General features: G+C 42.4%; 1 protein-coding gene across 3 annotated transcripts; it reads left to right on the forward strand.

Moving 5' to 3' along the window:
- The first annotated feature begins 2038 nt into the window (after positions 1-2038).
- LOC136441965 (cytochrome P450 3A8-like) lies at positions 2039-16726 on the forward strand. Of its 3 annotated transcripts, none has more exons than XM_066438531.1 (16): positions 2039-2253; positions 6761-6888; positions 7333-7436; positions 10049-10142; positions 10437-10489; positions 10621-10717; positions 10917-11033; positions 11650-11738; positions 12141-12295; positions 12684-12820; positions 13178-13256; positions 13532-13692; positions 13839-13924; positions 14169-14309; positions 14696-14858; positions 15373-16726. In XM_066438531.1, the coding sequence occupies exons 3-16, from the start codon at positions 7363-7365 to the stop codon at positions 15436-15438; spliced, it is 1512 nt and encodes a 503-aa protein (XP_066294628.1). In that variant the 5' UTR covers positions 2039-2253; positions 6761-6888; positions 7333-7362; the 3' UTR covers positions 15439-16726. The 3 variants fall into 3 exon arrangements, with proteins under 3 accessions (XP_066294628.1, XP_066294629.1, XP_066294630.1); XM_066438532.1 differs by lacking the exon at positions 2039-2253 and adding an exon at positions 6295-6371; XM_066438533.1 differs by lacking the exons at positions 2039-2253; positions 6761-6888 and adding an exon at positions 6930-7054.
- The last annotated feature ends 2790 nt before the right edge of the window (positions 16727-19516 follow it).

Consider the following 19516-nt stretch of genomic DNA (forward strand, 5'->3'; position numbering starts at 1 on the left):
GGCTTCCCAGTGCCACAGATGAACTGTAGAAGACCTTCATTAAGAAGGAACTCCCATAGGCTCTTCACATTCACAAATTCCTCTATGTTTGAATAAGAAAAGAAAAAGAAATACAGGTACTACCCTCTTAACATCACAAAACCCACACATTGCAAAAAAAGTGGGATCCTTCATCTTCCACTGTCTCAGAAAAAGAAGTCGAATCCAATAAGTTAGAATTTAGAGTCAATATTTAGCCAGCGTAGTCACATGATATATTGTTCTCCACTGTCTGTCCGTCCTTTTCATGTTACATGTACTTGTTAATAGCCTCTGGGCAAGAATTTGCAAGACACTTTTCGTAATTTATTTCCACTTATCATTGCACTACTATTAGAACTATTTCTAACGTTACTTTTCCTAACTTTAGCAATCCAAAAAGCCATTGCAGGTTGTTTGCAGCCTAATAAAAGTTTACTCCCCCTGTCGGAAGTTGTGTCGAGAACGTCAGCCGAGTTTCCATGTTCTATACTGCTTTTTAAACAACCGTTCTCATTTCATATTTATTCGGTGTATCATGCAGACTCAAGAAAACGAGTGTATCAATAGAATAAGAACACCTTTCTTTCACTACTTCAAAAGATGGTACAGAATTGAACAGAACAAAGTAACAGTGAGACATAGTTCCTTAAACAAACACATATAACGTTATATCCTGTACAAGAAAAACGATGCTATCTTGGTGTAAGAAAAACACACGTTTTACGCCTTAACTGTCAAACGAGACATGTGCTGAACTTGTCTCGTAATGGCGTGCCCCAGTTTTGAAGCCGTCCTCGGTGTAATAGACAACAGCTGTTCCCAAGTTCACACAAGTGTGTCAGTCTGACAGTGGAGTAGGTATCTGCTCCAACAAATTTGCATCTTTGGACACGCATACTGACGACATGTGTGCAGATGTAACGTTAGGGGACCACGTCATCCGATCTGTGCAATGGTTCAATCTGAGGTCAGGTAGGTAAGATGTCACCTGTACCATGCGAGGCTCAAGGACACGGGAGATCTCACCTGTACCATGCGAGGGTCAAGGACACAGGAGATCTCACCCGTACCATGCGAGGTTCAAGGACACGGGAGATCTCACCCGTACCATGCGAGGGTCAAGGACACAGGAGATCTCACCCGTACCATGCGAGGTTCAAGAACACGGGAGATCTCACCTGTACCACAAGGGTCAATGGCACTGGAGATCTCACCTGTACCGTGCGAGGGTCGAGAGTGCGGGAGATCTCACCTGTACCATGAGGGCCTACGACACGGCAGATCTGACCTGTACAATGGGGGTCAATGACACGTCATCCGATCTGTGCCGAAGGTTCAATCTGATGTCAGACAGATGTCACCCGTACCATGCGAGGTTCAAGGACATGGGAGATCTCACCTGTACCATAGGGGTCAAGGACACGGGAGATCTCACCTGTACCATAGGGGTCAAGGACACGGGAGATCTCACCTGTACCATAGGGGTCAAGGCCACGGGAGATCTCACCTGTACCATAGGGGTCAAGGACACGGGAGATCTCACCTGTACCATAGGGGTCAAGGACACGGGAGATCTCACCTGTACCATAGGGGTCAAGGACACGGGAGATCTCACCTGTACCATAGGGGTCAAGGACACGGGAGATCTCACCTGTACCATAGGGGTCAAGGACACGGGAGATCTCCTGTACCATGAGAGCCAAGGACGCGGGAGATCTCCTGTACCATGAGAGCCAAAGACGCGGGAGATCTCCTGTACCATGAGAGCCAAGGACGCGGGAGATCTCACCCGTACCCGTACCCGATGATGACGGTGATGGGGCTGCCTATTTTAGACTTATTGACAGTCTGAGGTCTGACAAGAGCGTCAGAATTTTCGCAATGTGAACTTCTTCTCAAGAAAAAAACAACGTGATCATCCAATGACCAATACCTCTGGTATTCATCCTTTTCTCAGATTTCTTTGCAAAAAGAGGAAAAGTTCTCTGTTACACCTGGTATCATTTCGGTTAAAGAAACTCGCATTTTCTGTATTCTGCCTTCAGCAAAACCACCTGTAGATGTTCCCATCGTCTTTTTTCACGTCACCAGACCAAAGCGATCTGATTGGAAGATCGCCGAGAGTGTTTCCTGGCGCAAAGGTCACATTCGGACAAGAGTGTCGGGAATGTTTTCACGGAACCGTCAGACGAAGCAGCGTTTCAGTCAGTCCGCACGCGAAGCTCCGAGAAGGTAGGTGTGACTGTCCTACTGTACTCCTATATCCTACACATTTTCATGTCGTTGTTTTCACCATGGTAGAGATACGTAGCGTCGTGTGGCGCAAGTGGTACAGCGCGCGGCTGTCAAACAATGGGACCCGGGATCTGTCCGGGGTTGTGCCCAGAGACATGTCCGAACTTGCGCCCTTGGGAAAGGCACTTAACACGACTTTCCTCACTTCACTCAGGTGTAAATGAGTGCCTAACTCATCTAGAGTTAGGGACGTCCCTCGGATAGGACGTTAAATGGAGGTCCCGTGTCTGGAGAGAGCCACACCCCGCGCACGTAAAAGAACCCACCACACCTTTCGAAAAAGAGTAGGGGCATGCCCCGGTGTGCGATGGTCCAAACCTTACAGTCTGGTCTGGGTTAACATCTTGAAAAGGTGATAGTCACCTGTTATGTCAAACCTTCCACAAATGTGGTAAATCAAAATAAATAGAAATAAATAAATTAATTGATTAATACGCATGGTTGGAACTGCATTTTTGTGATCAGGTGGCATGTGTTGGATATAAATTCGGCACTGCTGTATAGAACATGTGCGTTAGTGAGGGGTTTACAATACCGGATGTGACGGGGTTTCTGCGCCTTACTTACCCATGGGGTTGCAACGTTAACAAAAGCGTCTAACGTTACGTTGCACTTCCTGGATTTGATATCACGAGGACTATGTTAGGCTTCTATCAGTCTGTGAGCATGAGAGAAATTGTGTTTTCTTTGTGTTCTGCAATGTTGAATCAAACGCTCTACCACAGACACGACAGGGAACCCTTATTCTCCAAGCAGAGATTTCGGTCGGGGGTTAGCAGTGGTCGAGATTACCCCGATTTCTTTCGTCTGCCTCAAATTGCGGGTACCACTAGCCTCTGCTTGGAGAATAGGGAGCCGTAGACTGGGTAGAATCCTCCATAGTATTTACCGCTCTCTCAATCTTTTCACTTGCTGAGATATTGAACCGGCGGTTACGACGGAGGGTGGTGCCCAGGCTAAAGGAATCCCGTCCTGTAGTACCATCGTGCCGCGTGCCAGGTGGCCGTGAGCCAGCCAGGTTCGGCGTCGGGCCATTTGGGACTAATTTCGAGGGCATTTAGGAGCCAAAGTTAACGCGCGTGTTGGGAATTCTAGCGGCATTCACCAGAAATCATCAGAATGAAGTAATAGTCTAGATACGCCAAAGAACAGTTGTGTGGTATTCTGATTTTGAACACGACCGAGAAACTGCAGAATCGTTTATTTATCAAAAGAAATATTCCCACTCGATTAATGGTTAATGACAATCTAAATTGATAATTTGACGTACAACTACAGCAGGTTTACTGAAAACCATCACGCGGAAATCTGTATGGTCTTATAGATATGAGAAAAGGTGGACTTCTTTACTTAATTTTAATTATCTTTATCAAAATAAATAGTCTGCTACATAATCAAGCTATTAATGGATCATGACGATCTTACTTGATGATTTTGACGTTCAACTACAAGGGCTTCCCTGAAAAACCACATTGCGGAATTGAAGCAAGGAGCTTCGCCCTATTAAATCAGCACCGTGACAAAAACATGTAGCCAGGACCCATATTGAGATCACTGTTGACAAGCGAAGGCCGACCCATTTTCTACCTAGATTCTATAAATAGCGATTCCTTCTCCTTTAAAAACAAACAAGTCACTCCTTATCTAGATTTTGGACAGATCTCGAGAAAGGACAGAATCGTTTATTCATCAAAAGAAACATTCCCACTCGATGAATACTCGATGTAAACGCATTTAAGTTTAAGTAGTTTTTATTTCGCGCTAAGGCGAAAATGGAGTGTTCGCGGTGGTTTTAAGTTCGCGGCAGCGTTATAGCCACATACTGCTACAGTATCATGAAAATGTTTACGGTGGCTTTACATTTGTAAGTTCGCGGTGAAACGGTCGCCGCGAAAACTGCAAACTTAAAACCACCGCGAACATTTCTGCATTTACAGTAGTTTATGACTTGATAGTTAGATTTCCGACTACATTGACTTTGATAAAAACTATCACGCGAAAATCTTTAGGGTCTTCTTACTTTGGACATGAGAAAGTGTAGAATTGTTCATTTCTTTTCATAAAAGAATATCCTAATGTGCTAGTCAAGTGATTGATGGATTATGACAATCTAAAAAACATTGCGCAAATATATAACTAGGAGCACCGCCAGTGAAATCACCATAGCCAGGGCCCATATTGAGATCACCAATGACAAGCGAAGGACGACCCAGATTTTTACCTAGATTCTATAAATAGCCATTCCGTCTATTTTAAAAACAAACGAACCAAAGGTGTCGTCCGTCACGTCTTGACAAGATTATTTATTCAACTCCCCAATCCCTGCCCTGGTGCTCTATTTGACTGCTGACCCAGCAGATTTCGTGCTGACCAGCGTGTGAAGAAGCTTCTAACGCTACTTATTAGAGTCCCTAAGAGCAATCTCTCTCTTCAAGCCTGGATTATGAATTATGACAATTCATCTCGATGATTTTGATGTCTGTCCAACTACCTGATGATTTGGTGTCTGCCCAACTGCCTAATCGAAAACCACTGCGCGGAACTGTAGCCAGGAGCAGATACATCTCGTGTTAAACTACTTTAGCCCATGTGAGATCACCATTGACAAGTGAAGGACAGTCTAGAGTTTACCTAGATTCTATAAATAACTATTCCGGCGTCAACTTGAAAGCCACGCATAACAGTTGCACATTCCACTTGGAAAATCCAGACTCCAGAAAATAGTTGTTTAAAAATGCGTTCCTTTGATTCACACTATGTATGAAAAAATTATGTGGCGAGCTACTTTTGTTTAGCTTTAGACAAGTGAAGAAAACAAGGAGCTGTCCTTTTCATTCTAAAGCTACAGAAGCAACCCCGACACGCCTTTTACAGCTAGAGTTTCTTCCGCCCTGTGGTTACATTGACCGGTTTACTCCACTCTCCCCTTCTATGGTCAAACCTCTCCTTCTAGGATACCAGACATGCTCCAGTCCTGCCATGTTTTCCCCGGGAAAAATGATTTTACTGAAAATAACCTGAAATTATATTAGTCAGCTTCCATCAGTTAATGAACTGGTTTCATGATATATCTAATCACACAAATTGTGGCCCAAGCGCTAAGTGCAGATTACTATACAGTACGAACTACAAGCAGCTATGTTATAACGTTAAATGTAATACGAAACAAAAGAGTTGTTCAGTATGCAACAAAAAAACATCAAAGCACTTTGAAAATTTGAGTCCGTTTTTGCCATTACGGTGATTTTGATGCGCGTGGGAAAGAGAGGCACGACTTTCGACCTTTGTAGTTACAAAAATGTACCAGAAGAAAGACAGGATGCCCACTCGTTTTTCGTCGTGCGTTCCTACAACCGCAATTTCAACTCAATGACGCGATTTCTTATGATTACCTTTTGACTAAGACACGACTTTCGGTGGGTTGCTATTTCTGTATCGCTAACTGCTTTGCCGATGAAAAGGCAAAAGAACTGCATATTTTTCGTTGTGCGTTCTTACATACGCCATTGACGTGATTTCTGAATTCGCGAGACACGTCCTTTGAATGCTTTTTCTGTACCGGCCTTTTGATTACCACTGAAAGAAGAAGGCCTACGTATTTTTCGCTGGGCGTTTTACACACGCACTTTGATGACGCGATATTGCTTCTAATACAATGCCCGCCGTTCTTCCTTTAATGGCTTTATTGTTGCCGCAAGTAACAGACAAGCGCGGTGACGCACAGTTCCTTTGGCGGCATCTCAGCACATTACGAATCCCGCCTGGTATCCGGGTTACAGTTACCTAAGAGATCAGCCTCCAATCAGGCAACATTCTTCCCTCTAAAGGGCATAATCAAGGGCTTCCCCCATCTGAATGACGTTCATTAATTTCCAGACGTCAGAAGCAATGAAAGGGTAGACAGGAAAAATCCCATGACTCACGGCCTCCTACTTCCTGTATTTTTCCGTATATGAATACAAGAAATCAGCTTAAAACCGCCAAACGATAGAGGGTTGATCAGAAGGTATAGCCTGTCATTTGTGACCATCTGTGGAGGAAGCGTTACAGCGTCGGTAAGCACGTCGATCTTCTTGCGGGGTTAGTGTCCGACCCTGAGTTCGCACGGGTACGGTGTCTCTTAAGGTCGTCATTTACACTCCCCTGTCTCGGTACCTGTCGTCGCGTGGATACAGCTGGTCTCCGTGAGCGTGCATGTAAACATGTACTCTATCTCCAGACGTCACTTCCACGGGAAAGCCCTCCTGATGTACACCCTGCGGTCACCCCGAGTGAGCGAGGGGATAGTGCGGGGGGTTGGCTGTGACTACTTGTACATACAATATATGAATACCAACTGCTATACGCCTTGTTCGAGATATTCGAACGGTTTGTAATATCAGTCTAGTTTTCTTTCTGCGGGGAAAACTTTTCCCTTATAACTTGTTGATTTTTTTTGTTACAGCGAGTTCGTTAAAGCCCCCGGCCACTCAAGAAGATCAACGAACCGTTTCTAGCTAGCTGAAACTGGTCCGACCAGACCACTCTGTGACGTCGACACCAACTCTGCGTCAGCCTTGTTACTGGAGACGGGTGAGTAACAAAGGGATAGTGTGACGTCATGATACGAAATTCTATATAAACTGACGACGACTGTCTCTTGGCTTTAGTCGCTGGTTTAGTGGTGGTCAAAGTGTCCGTATTTCCCATTTGTGTCCGAGTCTCGTTGGATACTCCGTCTTATCAACCTCGGTCCCCGGTAAGATTTTCTACGCTATAGTTCTGGTGGATTCGGATGGATGGCCATGTGTTATGTATTCTATGTGTGTACCAGAAAAGGATTCTGCATACCTACCATTCATTTTGCATGTAGCTTTCAATATCTCTTTGACGGCAATTGCGGCGTGTACTCTACAACGCATATTTGGACCGTGCTCAATCAAAGGGTCTACTAGATACTGCTCCGCCCAGTACAAAGCACACGTTAAGTAGCGTACTTCATCCAAGTTTAACCCCATTATTTCCACACAACTACAGATTCAAGCCAGCCCAACCCTAGGGGAACAAATGATGGCGTGCGAGACATACCCACTGTCTCTGAGCTGGTGGCTGTTGGCAGCATTCATCTGTCTGGTGTTACTGTAAGTACGCTATTGTAAGGGCACACATAGCGACAAATCATTTCTGAATCACCTTGCACGTCTGGCGCATACTAAGTATACAACGCCAACGAGATTTTCTTTATGATATATTAATGGATGCTTTGTGTGGAATGCTGCTTTTTAAGATGTGCAAAAAAACTGATAATTGACGCGCTTTGTACTCGCTCAAAGCACTTGGCAAAACGCACTTCGGAGAATGCGACCGGAAGGTCTGATGACAGATTAGTAAAAACTACAGATGTTTGCGAGGACCACGTTGATTATTCGTCGTAAAGACAGTCAATTTGCCCCAAGACCCGGTTTTAAAGTCTTTTCTGGAATATGATCATAGCAAGTTCACGAAAGGAAGTCTTTAAATGCCAGAGACCTGGTCACTGTGTAGGAAAATGCCTTAGCTGATAACCATCGCACGAAGTGCTGAACAGGCAACATCGCAGTCGACAGACGGCAAGGTTTTACAATAGAACCTCTCAGAAGCTGTCGTCTTCAAGATGCGCCAGCTGATAATCCCTGGCTTTCAAACGTCGTGCCTGTGCCGGTGTACTTCGTGTCAATGCCCTGTAGACTGATCTCTGCGCCGGTTTCTCACAAAAGTCAAGGGGCCGCGCCTAGCACGCTAAGTAACGTTACCCTCGACCGCACTATTTTCACTTTTAACAATTCGCCTTTACCGAGTCGGCGTCCGGACGGTGGTACAGTGGTATGCACATCGGTTAGATCTTTTTGTAGCCTGAAAAAAATGTGACTAGCTTTTAAAGCAAGGAATGCACTTGTACAGGAAGGCAAATATTATGACTTGCCATTTAAATGTGCGAGCGGGCTGTTAGAAAAGAGTCAAGGCCATAAATAGGGCTGAAGATATGAATGTGGCCTTGAGTATCTCTTGCTTTTTGACACGACAGAGCCCTCACATCAGAGACAGACAGGTGGGTATGAAGAGAGTAGCGTCATTGTGTCTCTGTAGCCTATTTCTCCAACCCTTACCAAGCTAGTGTGGTGAAATTTTAAAGTTATGTGTACACGTCTAAAATATGTAGGTTCGGAAGCCTTTCAATATAAGCCGATTTACCACGTTTCCAGGCCCAGCAAATACCTGTGCAGCTCATATGCTACGGTCCCAACTGTACCGGCACGCGGTGCCCGTCAGGGTTGTAGTCCCGCTCGGACCCCAAAGCCCCGGTAGATTGCCGTATTCGCACGATTAGGTTACGGCGGCTCCCGCGTTGATTTTAAGTGAGGGCTAAAATGATTCGGGGTCCCGGTCGGGCATAAGAATAGCCCGGCAGCCGCTGGATGTCCCACGGGGCTATGTAGGGACCAAGCCCGAAAGGAAAAAAAAAAGCCCGCCAACAACCCGGTGGGGCCCCTTTTCCAATTGGGACAGCAGCATTACAGCTGCGTTGCCTCGGTTCAATTCTGCCGAGGGATGATCCCCTGTACAGGGCCCCAAGGTTCATTGCCTCCAGCCAAGGTCTGTTGAATATCGCAGGTGATAGTAGTTTTGGAAGGGAGGAACACATGCTTTTGATGAAAGGTCATCACACAACTCGGGATGGGTCCAATTTTCCGGTCACAAGCCTTGAACTTCTCTTCTCGTGTTTTCAAATGAACGCATCGCGTGAAATACTGTTTACATTACGGTAGAGAGAACAGATACTTTTAATCAAAAGTTCACTATCGGCCCACGTTTGTTCGGGCGGTCATTGCCCTTGAACCTCCCTTCCCTTATTTCCAGACGAACGCTTCGCGTGAAATACTGTTTACAGTAAAGTGCAGGAGGCGACAACAGGTACTTTGAGTCAGAGGTTAACTAACGTCAACAACAGCCCGAAGTCGATGTCCGGTCGAAGACTTTGTTCAGAGATAAACGTGTCCTACAAGATGATAGCCAATACGGTTCTTTTCCGACAGACACCCTTGTAGAAGTTTGTTAACGCACTTTTTTGTTGTCCAGACATAGACCATGAATCGTGTCGTTTATGACGTTTTCCTGAACAACAAACATTTATACGAATAAAAATAATAATTTTGCATTGACGTGTTACAATACATGCCACATCATATCTTGACGTAACTGCGGCATTTGTAGTATACATGTAACTGTGTGAGGGCACCTTTAAAAGTTTTCTCCCTTAGACTGACGGATATATAGGTTCCTGCCTGATAAGAATCGTCCATTTTAAACTGGAACACATCCGTGGCAAGCCAAGAAACGTTACCGCCAACGAGTCACGTACACCAGGCAGTTGAATTTACAACAAACAGATCTTCTTATGAAAATATCCGCTCCAGTCAGAAGTGTGACGTTCTACAGCTTGTCGTGACTAGCTCCGGATGACACCCAATATCCTCAAAGGCCGCCCAGCTTCTAGGCTATGCGGCGTAGCGTTAGGGGAGGGGCTGTATGAAAATAAACATTAAAAAAAAAAGAAAATACACAAGAAAACTGACAGAAACTTATACCTAGTTGAGTAGCAGGCAGCTTTTATCTGTATGTTAGCAAAGGAGGCGGACGTTTAAGATCCTTATTCATTTTACTTAATGTACACGTACAACATACAGAATTGTTAACATAGAAATATATTTCACAGATACGGGTACCGCGCCGTGTCCGTCCTGGAGAAGCTGGGCGTGCGCGGCCCCACCCCGCTACCGTTCGTCGGTAACCTGCTCACCTACAGGAAGGTACGTGCTAGGCTCCAGCTGCTTCAACTTACCCTGGGTATCGTCCTCCGTTAAAGAGCTGGCTTAATCGTCTCACTTGCTGAAAGCGAAACGATTGAGGCAGCGGTTACTACGGAGGATGGTACCCAGGCTAGCGTCAACTGATGCTATAAACAGAGATTTTTTTAAGTCGGTAAAACATATTTTGTAAACACGATTTCATAAGATAAGGCATTGTTGTGGATAGAGCATTATCAGTCGTTAGAAGTGTGCTTAGACTTTTAAAATTACAGTTTCATTTTTTTTTTTACTCAGGGACAGAACATCGCCTTCAGGGAATGGCGTAAGAAGTATGGCAGGGTTTACGGGTAAGAAAAAGTTGACATCAGTTTTACGCGAATATATCAAACTTCCCCAAACATTAATGTTCCATTGTCGTCCTTTTCACATAACGTTAATGAGGGTGCATTCTTATTCAAACCTTTAATTTCCCCCAAAGGATATATGAGGGCCTGGCACCCAAGCTGGTCATCACTGATCCTGAGATAGTGAAGCAGGTGTTCGTCAAAGACTTCAGCAACTTTCCAATGAGAATGGTAAATATGTCACCGTCATTTCTCAAAGGTACTGACATGTTTGGTAACAAGTAACATAGCATTAACATAGCTTGGTAAATGGCAATGATAAAAATCTTAGCCAATGATAAAAATCTTAACTTTCTTTCGATGAATGAACCTATAGATCTAGACGAACTGACTTTTAAATCAAAACTTTTGAACTCATTTGTTTCTCCAGCCTCTGTCCATACCGATCGGTCTGCCCGATGAAACGCTGATATTTGCCACCTTCTCGGACCATAAGCGGAGGCGTGGCATCTTGTCCCCTGCTTTCACCGGAGGAAAAGTCAAACTGGTAAGATTCCATTCCACAACTTGTCTTTCAATATGTATGGGGATGCATTTTTAAGTAGAGTGGACTCATTTCTCAGCTAACCGACATCTATCAGTCATTCCTCTGTAAGTTGTCTGAAGCCGCATAGTTCTCGTTTGGGACTTTTATTCAGCCGGTCAATATGTATGGAGATGCACAGTGGGAGGCCATTTGAATATCATTACAGTACTTATGACTTTCAATGTGATTTCAAAACCATCAATTCTCTATGCGGATCATATATGTAGTTTGTAACGTAAAATTTGATACATTTATACTTTTAAGATGTGTTACTGTTTTCAAAATGGGATATGGTATGAGACGTTCATTTTTGGTGTATTAGAAATTGCCTTGGTTTGGTTGAAATGATTTTATCTTCCTACGTTGATAGAAAAATTAATTTTTGACGGCCCTTCCCATCCTGTCAACTTTTCAAACCTTTTAAAGTAATTGGCAGTGATTTGTGACTGACGGAGTTCAACAACTTCTTCATCAAATAGTTCATCACCTTAGCTGTGTTGGTGCTGATAATGGTACACATTGGTGTGTACGTACAAACAAACAAACATACATATCTACCTTTGCGTTCTGCATTTAGGTGGTGCCACTGGTGAACAGGTGTGTGGACTTCCTGATGGAGAATCTGGAGAAGCTGCTTGTGGAGGAAACCACGTTTGACGCTAAAAGGTACATAGTGAGGGGGTTAGAAAATGTGTTGCCAGTTATGAGTAATAGGACATGTGTTGTGAATTAGAGCAAGGGAATGGACCCACGGCCACGTGTTCCTAAATCAGTCTCACCCAAGGCATGAATGGAAGGAGTTGGAGAAAAGTACTTACCATTCTAACAATCGTTAAATGCCCATCCCCGAGTCTGTACAAATTCACCTGCCACGACATGCGTGTACATTTGTAGTATTATCAAACTCATTAGACAAAATCTTACACAAAATCTTGCCTGAAGGCATGGACACAAGCAAAGTTAATACTAGTAGCTGTTTTACAAAGAGCAACCCTGGTGCCACTATATATTTGCACACAACAAGAACGTGGATGGTGCATACATATCCCTTTGTGTCTGATTTTGCAGGGTGTTCAGTTACCTGACCCTGGATGTGATGGCCAGCACGGCCTTTGGTGTGGAGGTGAACTCCCAGAAGGACCCGCAGCACGCCTTCGTACAGAACGCACGGAAGGTGGACCTGTCTGTGGTGGGAGGGATGAAACCCAGCCTCATCATAGCAGGTAGGTTAGGTTTCAACTTTCAATGTCGTAAAGCGCATTGTTTTATTCAGATGAATGACTACTTTGATACAAGCTGTTCTGTTTTCTGCATTTAAAAGGTTTTAATGTGAAATGTCTAAAGATGAATGAAAACAACTATCAGTAATACTATTGAGAGATGAAAATGAAAGATATGGGGAATGTGGCTTTGCCAATGGTCATAACTATCCCCTTTGAACATTTCTTAGGATTGCATGTCAGTCTTCAAATTTACTTCATTGATTGATTGATTGATTGATTGATTGATTGATTGACCGATTGATCGATTTATTTATTGGGACTTTTTATTGATTGATTGATTGATTGATTGATTGATTGAATGATTGATTGACTTTGTGTTTTCTTTCAGCCATACTGTCAGTGATTGTTCCCATGGATGTTCTGGAGAAGTGGGGCCTGACAGTTTGTCCTGCCGACGCAGTGTCGTTCTTCCACAGCATCCTGGAAACCATCCTCGCCATGAGGACCGAACAACTGCCGGAAGAGGTACTGAAACTGTGATACAAGATTTGAGTTCTTGTCTCACCCAAAAAGAAAACACTGAGCCACTTGTCTGTAAACAATGTTGGAGAACAGACTTATAAATAATTGTGTATCATCGTCTTATTCTTCCAGCAGCAGGGCTAAGGGAAACTTAAAAGTTTATCATGTTTCTCAAACAATGCGGAAGGTATGGCGGAACTGGTGTTCCTTGGCAAAGGTCACCCTTTCAAGGCCGCCATTGTGACACTAAATGATAAACCTTAACATTGTTCTAACCTCCAGCTAAAAGTCTCTCGGACATGTACAACGTATGTAAGCCAAGCTTGTGAGTTAAGAATAATTCTATGTTGTTTATTCCAGCGGCGGATGGACCTACTAGAACTGATGAGAGCAGCCCGTGAAGAACACTGCTTGGACCTGCCGGAGGAGTTTGAGAAAAGTAAGTAGGGGGAGGAGTCTTTAGGATTGTAGGTGTGTCATCCAAGAAATAAGGTGTTCTCTTGTTTGTCTTTATTTCTTTTCCTTTTAGTCATTTTTGAAAACTTTTATAACATGGATTTTTGAAGGAAGCTGTTTATCCTGTTGTCCCTCGTACGTGTATAGATACTTTTTGAGTATGAGTATGAAGAGAATAATTTATTTAAGTTGCTTTTTACAATCATGTGGATGGTACCGGTAGTATGTTTTTCTTTACCAAATGTTTTTTTACTACAGGCCTGTCAGCAGATGAAGTCACAACAGATGCGATCAGTTTCTTCCTCGCTGGTTATGACACCATAGCGGGCCTGCTGGGAACGACTGCCGTCAACCTGGCGAGGTATCCTCACATTCAGGACAAGCTGCTGCAGGAGGTCGCAGCCGTCACACGGGAGAAGGTAAATTATTCAAATTATCTGAGAAAAATACACCCTATGTAAAGATATATTTCACATCTTTAACCTACTAGTTTTATGCATGTTGCGACTGATTGTGGCCACTTCAACATTTGATATTTCATACAATGTGTATTTTGCATTTGCAGGATGATGTTCAACGCGAGGACGTCCAAAAGCTGGAATACATGGAAATGTTTCTGAATGAGACACTGAGGATGGACTCTGGAGCAAGGTAACAGACCTCATGTACTTTCGTTTTGTCAAGAATGATTTCGTATGTAACGTCATTAGTGCTTCTGACGCCATGTTTCTTGAACATCATGCCAAGAACATTTTGAAATGTTTTTTATTGCAAGTTGTCAAGACACTTGTGCAATGATGTCATCCATCTACCCCATAAGATTGTTGACAATATCAGTTTTTAGTACTCATGAAATGTTCTCTAAGATTCACTGTTCACTGTTTTCCACCCCCAGATTTCCCCGCCTGTGCACCCAGGATACTGAGATCAGCCCCGGTCTGACGGTTCCTGCCGGGATAGAGGTCATCATCGACTCGGACAGTCTGCACATCGACCCGGAATACTGGCCGGAACCGGAAACATTCATACCAGAGAGGTTTGTACTAATCAACAGTATCTTTCAGAATCTGAGGTGCATATCTATTGATTTTTTAATATCACATTATGATAGAGCTGGTCACAATGGTACCGGTGTTATTACATAGGCTTATAGGAGAGTTGCATGGAAGGAAAAGTTTCCTGATGAACTGTTTTAAAGAATTGTCTTAAGTGCCTAAACCTTGACAAAGACTGTATGGTTACCACAAACCATGATCAAATGTTATAGGTCATAAAGAACGTTTACAAACGTGTGCACAGCTAGGGAATAGAATAGGAAAAGAATCAATCCATCATTTGGCACCATGCGCACAACTGATTGATATTGTACTTCTGTATTGCTGCTTTATCCCAGTTTTATAAACAGAATTTCTCCTTTGACAGGTTCACCAAAGAGGAATGCGACAAGCGCGAACCGTTCACCTTCATCCCGTTCGGCCAGGGCCCGCGCATGTGCATCGGAATGCACCTCGCCCTCATGGCCACCAAGATCACCGTGGCACGCATCCTGCAGAAGTACCGCTTCGTCGCCTGCCCGGGGACTCCGGTGAGCACCCTTCTGTTCTTCTGTTGTTACAAAAGATCAGAGCCATCTCTCAGGGCCTTTGAGTACCAAGAATATTGCTCCATTCAGCCAGTTTTGTAGCTGTTATATATTCATTCATCATGACATTATGAAGCTGGTAACATTGAATCGAGGGACAATACACAGACCAGTTCTTCAGCACCAGAGTCAACATGCTGGCGAGGAATTCGAAATTTTGCCTCAGACCCTTTCATTGATCCTTCTTGACCTTGCGTTGTGAGGCTAGTTACATGGAAATTGTACTTTCCCTGATTCTGAAGACTGCTAGTCTTAATTCTGACAGCGCCTTTGTCCCCATCACCGACTAGCTGCACCTTATATCTAATAATTGCAACCTATCACCTGACCTATTTACTGCACTCTAAACAGTGGAGAATGCTATCAGATTAAACACCTTAATCTTGTCTTAGCGAATGACTATACACTTGCCACATGAAGTATTGTTTTCACTAATGTAAGAACATTGCCTTTGCAGAAGAACCATGGCTTGGGATTCTTCGTGCACAACATGTGGGTCAAGTTGGAGCGGCTTGACGACTGAAGCTAGCTAGCTGAATCTAACGTTACCAGCAGGTTTGACTTCAGTACAGAAAATAATAATAATATCGATTTTGACCACATTCAAGGTGTTAGCACGAATAAATGGATCAACAATGTTCACACACATGATAATTACAGATTGAACTGTGTACAGTTGATAATGAAATCAGCATAAAGTGAGGTTTTTAGAAAATTGGATTATTGGAGAAAGTAGAAGACAAATGATGACAAAATGATTAGACACATTATAAATCTTAGGCCATATTTATCGTATCATGTGCGCTAAAGCTAAATGTTATCATTAATCTATATTTATATGTAAGAAAGTTAATTTGATTGTTATACTGACAGCATTGCACCAAACAGTAAAAAATGTGTAACAAACTTACAAACAGAAACAGTTGATACTGACATACTTCTGTTATATATCGTTATAGCTTATATTCATCTTGTGATTTGAACATGGAAATACACCGACTATCCTTTAAGACGTGAAGTTCGAATGCAAAACTTTTGTGAGTATAAGGTGTCATGTTGTTGCTGTTGTAAAAGGATTAGACTTTATTAGTACGATTCAATGTTTACTTCAATTCTCTATACAGGCCAGCATCGTAACGTTTGTACTGTATACCTACTGTAACTACTCCAAACAATCTACCCGTACTGTCTTTAACGTGCTGGAGTCTACTCTTTATTACCATGTAATGTTCCCAAGATCACCTGTACATTGTTAAGAAGGCCTATGGAAACAAAAGTAATATGAATGGATCTGCATACAAAAAATTGTATTTTACCCAAGTCATGATATTCATGAAAAATGTGTGACGCGTTTTAAGGGCAAGAAAATGCAATATCTACAGTAAGAAATGTTTTCTTGTAGCTCAAGTTTATGACATAAAAACTTTTATCAACTGACAAACAGAACATGGCAGATTCTGTGCAACTTGAAATACGGTTGTAACAAGACTTAAGTAATTCTGTTAACACCAAAATAATTTTAGGAATACTGTATGTCTATATCATAATGTACACGGTAAGGCAAAGTTCAGGGCATTGGTATCATTTGTAAGGTTGTTGAACATAATGCTCATACTTTTGATGATACAAATGTAGTTAACGTTACCTATTATCTTATCTTATCTACAATTATCTACAAGAAAATGTGAGTACATTAACGTTAATTGAAGTCAGTGATAACAACGTATGATTATGCAGATTATCAGCATAAACAACGCTTTAATGTGCAACTATGTGGCTTTAACTTGAATTAATAAAATTTTTTTAAAAGATCCCTGCAGTGAAGTCACTTCTTACAGAAGAAGAAGAACTTTATTGCACGACAATTGTACATGGTACAAAGTATGGCAAGAATTCGTAAACATAATACAAAGTAGAAGTATAGAATAAAAGTTAACATCCTAATAACTAATACAATAAGGGCTAGTATATATTTTGATATAGCATCCTAATTACTAATACAATATAATAAGGGCTAGCATACATTCCTATATAGCCTAACAGTTATGATCGAGTTGGTTTAATCATTAGTTTCGGTATTTTTCCTAATGTGAAAGCAGTCGTTAAGATATTTACCTATTTTCGTACTGTGGGGATTGTTGCATTTAAATATATACTCAAAACGGTCGGTAGTATCGATACTCTTAAAATGTGTACTTGTTTTGAGAAATGTGAATAACTTATTACGTAAAACATCATATTTAGAGCATTCCATGACAAAATGAAATTCATCTTCAACTTTCGTTGGACAATTACATGTGACTCGAGCAGTCAGTCCATAAAATGGATTTGTGATGAGATGAGAAAACTATCGGATGGAATAAAAAGGTATGACGAATGTAATGACACTTATTGAACGGTTTATCACATGATAAACAATAATCCCTATATCATTGTTCTTTCGTCAGGAAGAAGGTTGTAGGTATGACCGTATATCTTTGTTATATCACCTTGTGGTCTGGTGTCCAATTGCGTATGGTCGATAATCGATAACCATTATTGTACATTCATGCCCTATAGGGCCAGATATAGGCATACAGATATAAAAGTCGTAATGAAGTATATTATCAAAGATGATAAACATTCAAGTTAAAGGCCCAATGAAATTGTCAGAGGAAATCGAATAGGGTCTCCAAGCAGATGCTAGGGTGAAAGACCGTACTATTTTCTGAGTGACGGCCGGGCTTCTCTGACAGTCCCTTACCCCATTGAAGCAGATGAACTGTTGGGTTAAAGACCAAATTTGTTACAGAAAAAGGGTCATGTTCACATATCTCTTTAACATGCTCATTTCATACAAGATATGATGTGTACATGAATGTAGGTGTCGCTTCGACAGACTGACATGGTGTCACATGGGCTTCTCGCGCGGCGCCTAAAATCCACCCTGTTTACGTCTACTGGTGTTTTAAAGGTCATTCTGTATGCGTGTTAAGACGTCTGGACTTATTTGGGAAAGTTTTCACTGGCTATAAGCCTAATGTCCTGTGTATTCTAACATTTCACAAGTCGGGACTACATACCCTATCATAGCCTAATCTGCAGTACCGCTCCCGGCCGCCCCCTGAAAAGTGGCTAAAACGACCGCCAAATTCCCGAATTTCCGTATTTTCGGGAATGGGGAAATGGAGAAAGGCTCGCAAAGGGGTTTGAATCCCTGAGACTTATTTCATTTATTTACGAAGATTCGGCCATTCAGAATGAAGAAAAACATCATCTTAGACATTTCACAGGCAGAGGCACTGTTAAGTCATGTCAGAAATGGCACGTTTTCTTTACAATTTACCAATAGAGGTGGTCGAGTGTACATGTCCTGTAAATTGTCACGTTATACAGAGCTACCACATCTACATTTCATTCATACTTTGTGAACCAAGAGCACGTTGAACAATGCAACGGTGTTTCTGTCTATTTGTCTTTAAATAGATTCATTTATTATTTCAAAATACAATAAGCATAACGTTAAACTTCTGGCATTATTTGAGGGTGCAATATAATATTGATCGCGAGGGGAGATATTTGAAACAATTCACCTACCTTCTACTGAACGAACCATGATAATGGGTTTAGTGTTTGTCATACCGTGTGTTTCGAATATTTTCATCTCCGTGACGGTTTTTTTCCGCGAGGTCGCATCAGTTTTGGCGAGTGTCCAGAAAATGTAATCTATTAATAATGTTTGAAAACTGTATGTATATGGCTTGCAGATCGATAGCTTCCTAACCTGGGAACTTAATATCCAGGAGATGGGTTCATTTTGGACCCCCTTTACCTAACCTGACCTATAGGACATTCTCGAGAATGAAAACGATTATAATAAAACAACACGAAAAATTCTCCTATTCATTAGGGTAAGATTGTGTCCTTAACCTTTGATAGCGTCATTATGAATGGCAATTTTTTTAAGATTCACCACTGACGAAACGCAAAGGCTCATAAAGGGTTTTCACATTTTTCTAGTTTCTTTGAGATTACAGCGTACGTGTCTGGAATTGCAATTGGGAAAACTTGCTATCTTCAGACTCAGTGTGGTAAGGAATAGCTACTTGATAGCTACTTGATTGTTATCTCATGGTACTGATTTTCGGTCATCTTAAAATTTCCAAAGTCAAAATTCATATGAACTTAAAAAGGGTCTCCATATCAATGACACAGTGTATATGGGTTAAATATCTGATCTGGCACGATTACGGATTTGATGAGTGTGCCTACTGGGTCACGGGAGAAGTTTCCGGGGACTGCGACTACCAAAGAGAATGGCACGTGCGCTACTGTCCTGCCAACTGCCAGTTCGGCTGCCGTGAGTATCAGAAAATGGAACCTGTGTGTGGATAGTGTTCAGCACCAGATACAGGTGTGTTATTGTGTGGATGGTGTTCAGCACCGGGGACAGGGGTGTTTACCTGTGTGTGGATGTTTTTTCAGCACCAGGGGCAGGTGTGGATTGTGTTCAGAACCAGGGAGGGGTGTGCGTTATTGCCTATTTCATGTGTAATTCTAAGGTATGTATTTAATACATGGGTTGTACGGATGATAACTCCGCGTGGCAATGAGGACGGCTA

The sequence above is a fragment of the Branchiostoma lanceolatum genome, chromosome 9, assembly GCF_035083965.1.
Source record: "Branchiostoma lanceolatum isolate klBraLanc5 chromosome 9, klBraLanc5.hap2, whole genome shotgun sequence".
Lineage (NCBI taxonomy): Eukaryota > Metazoa > Chordata > Leptocardii > Amphioxiformes > Branchiostomatidae > Branchiostoma > Branchiostoma lanceolatum.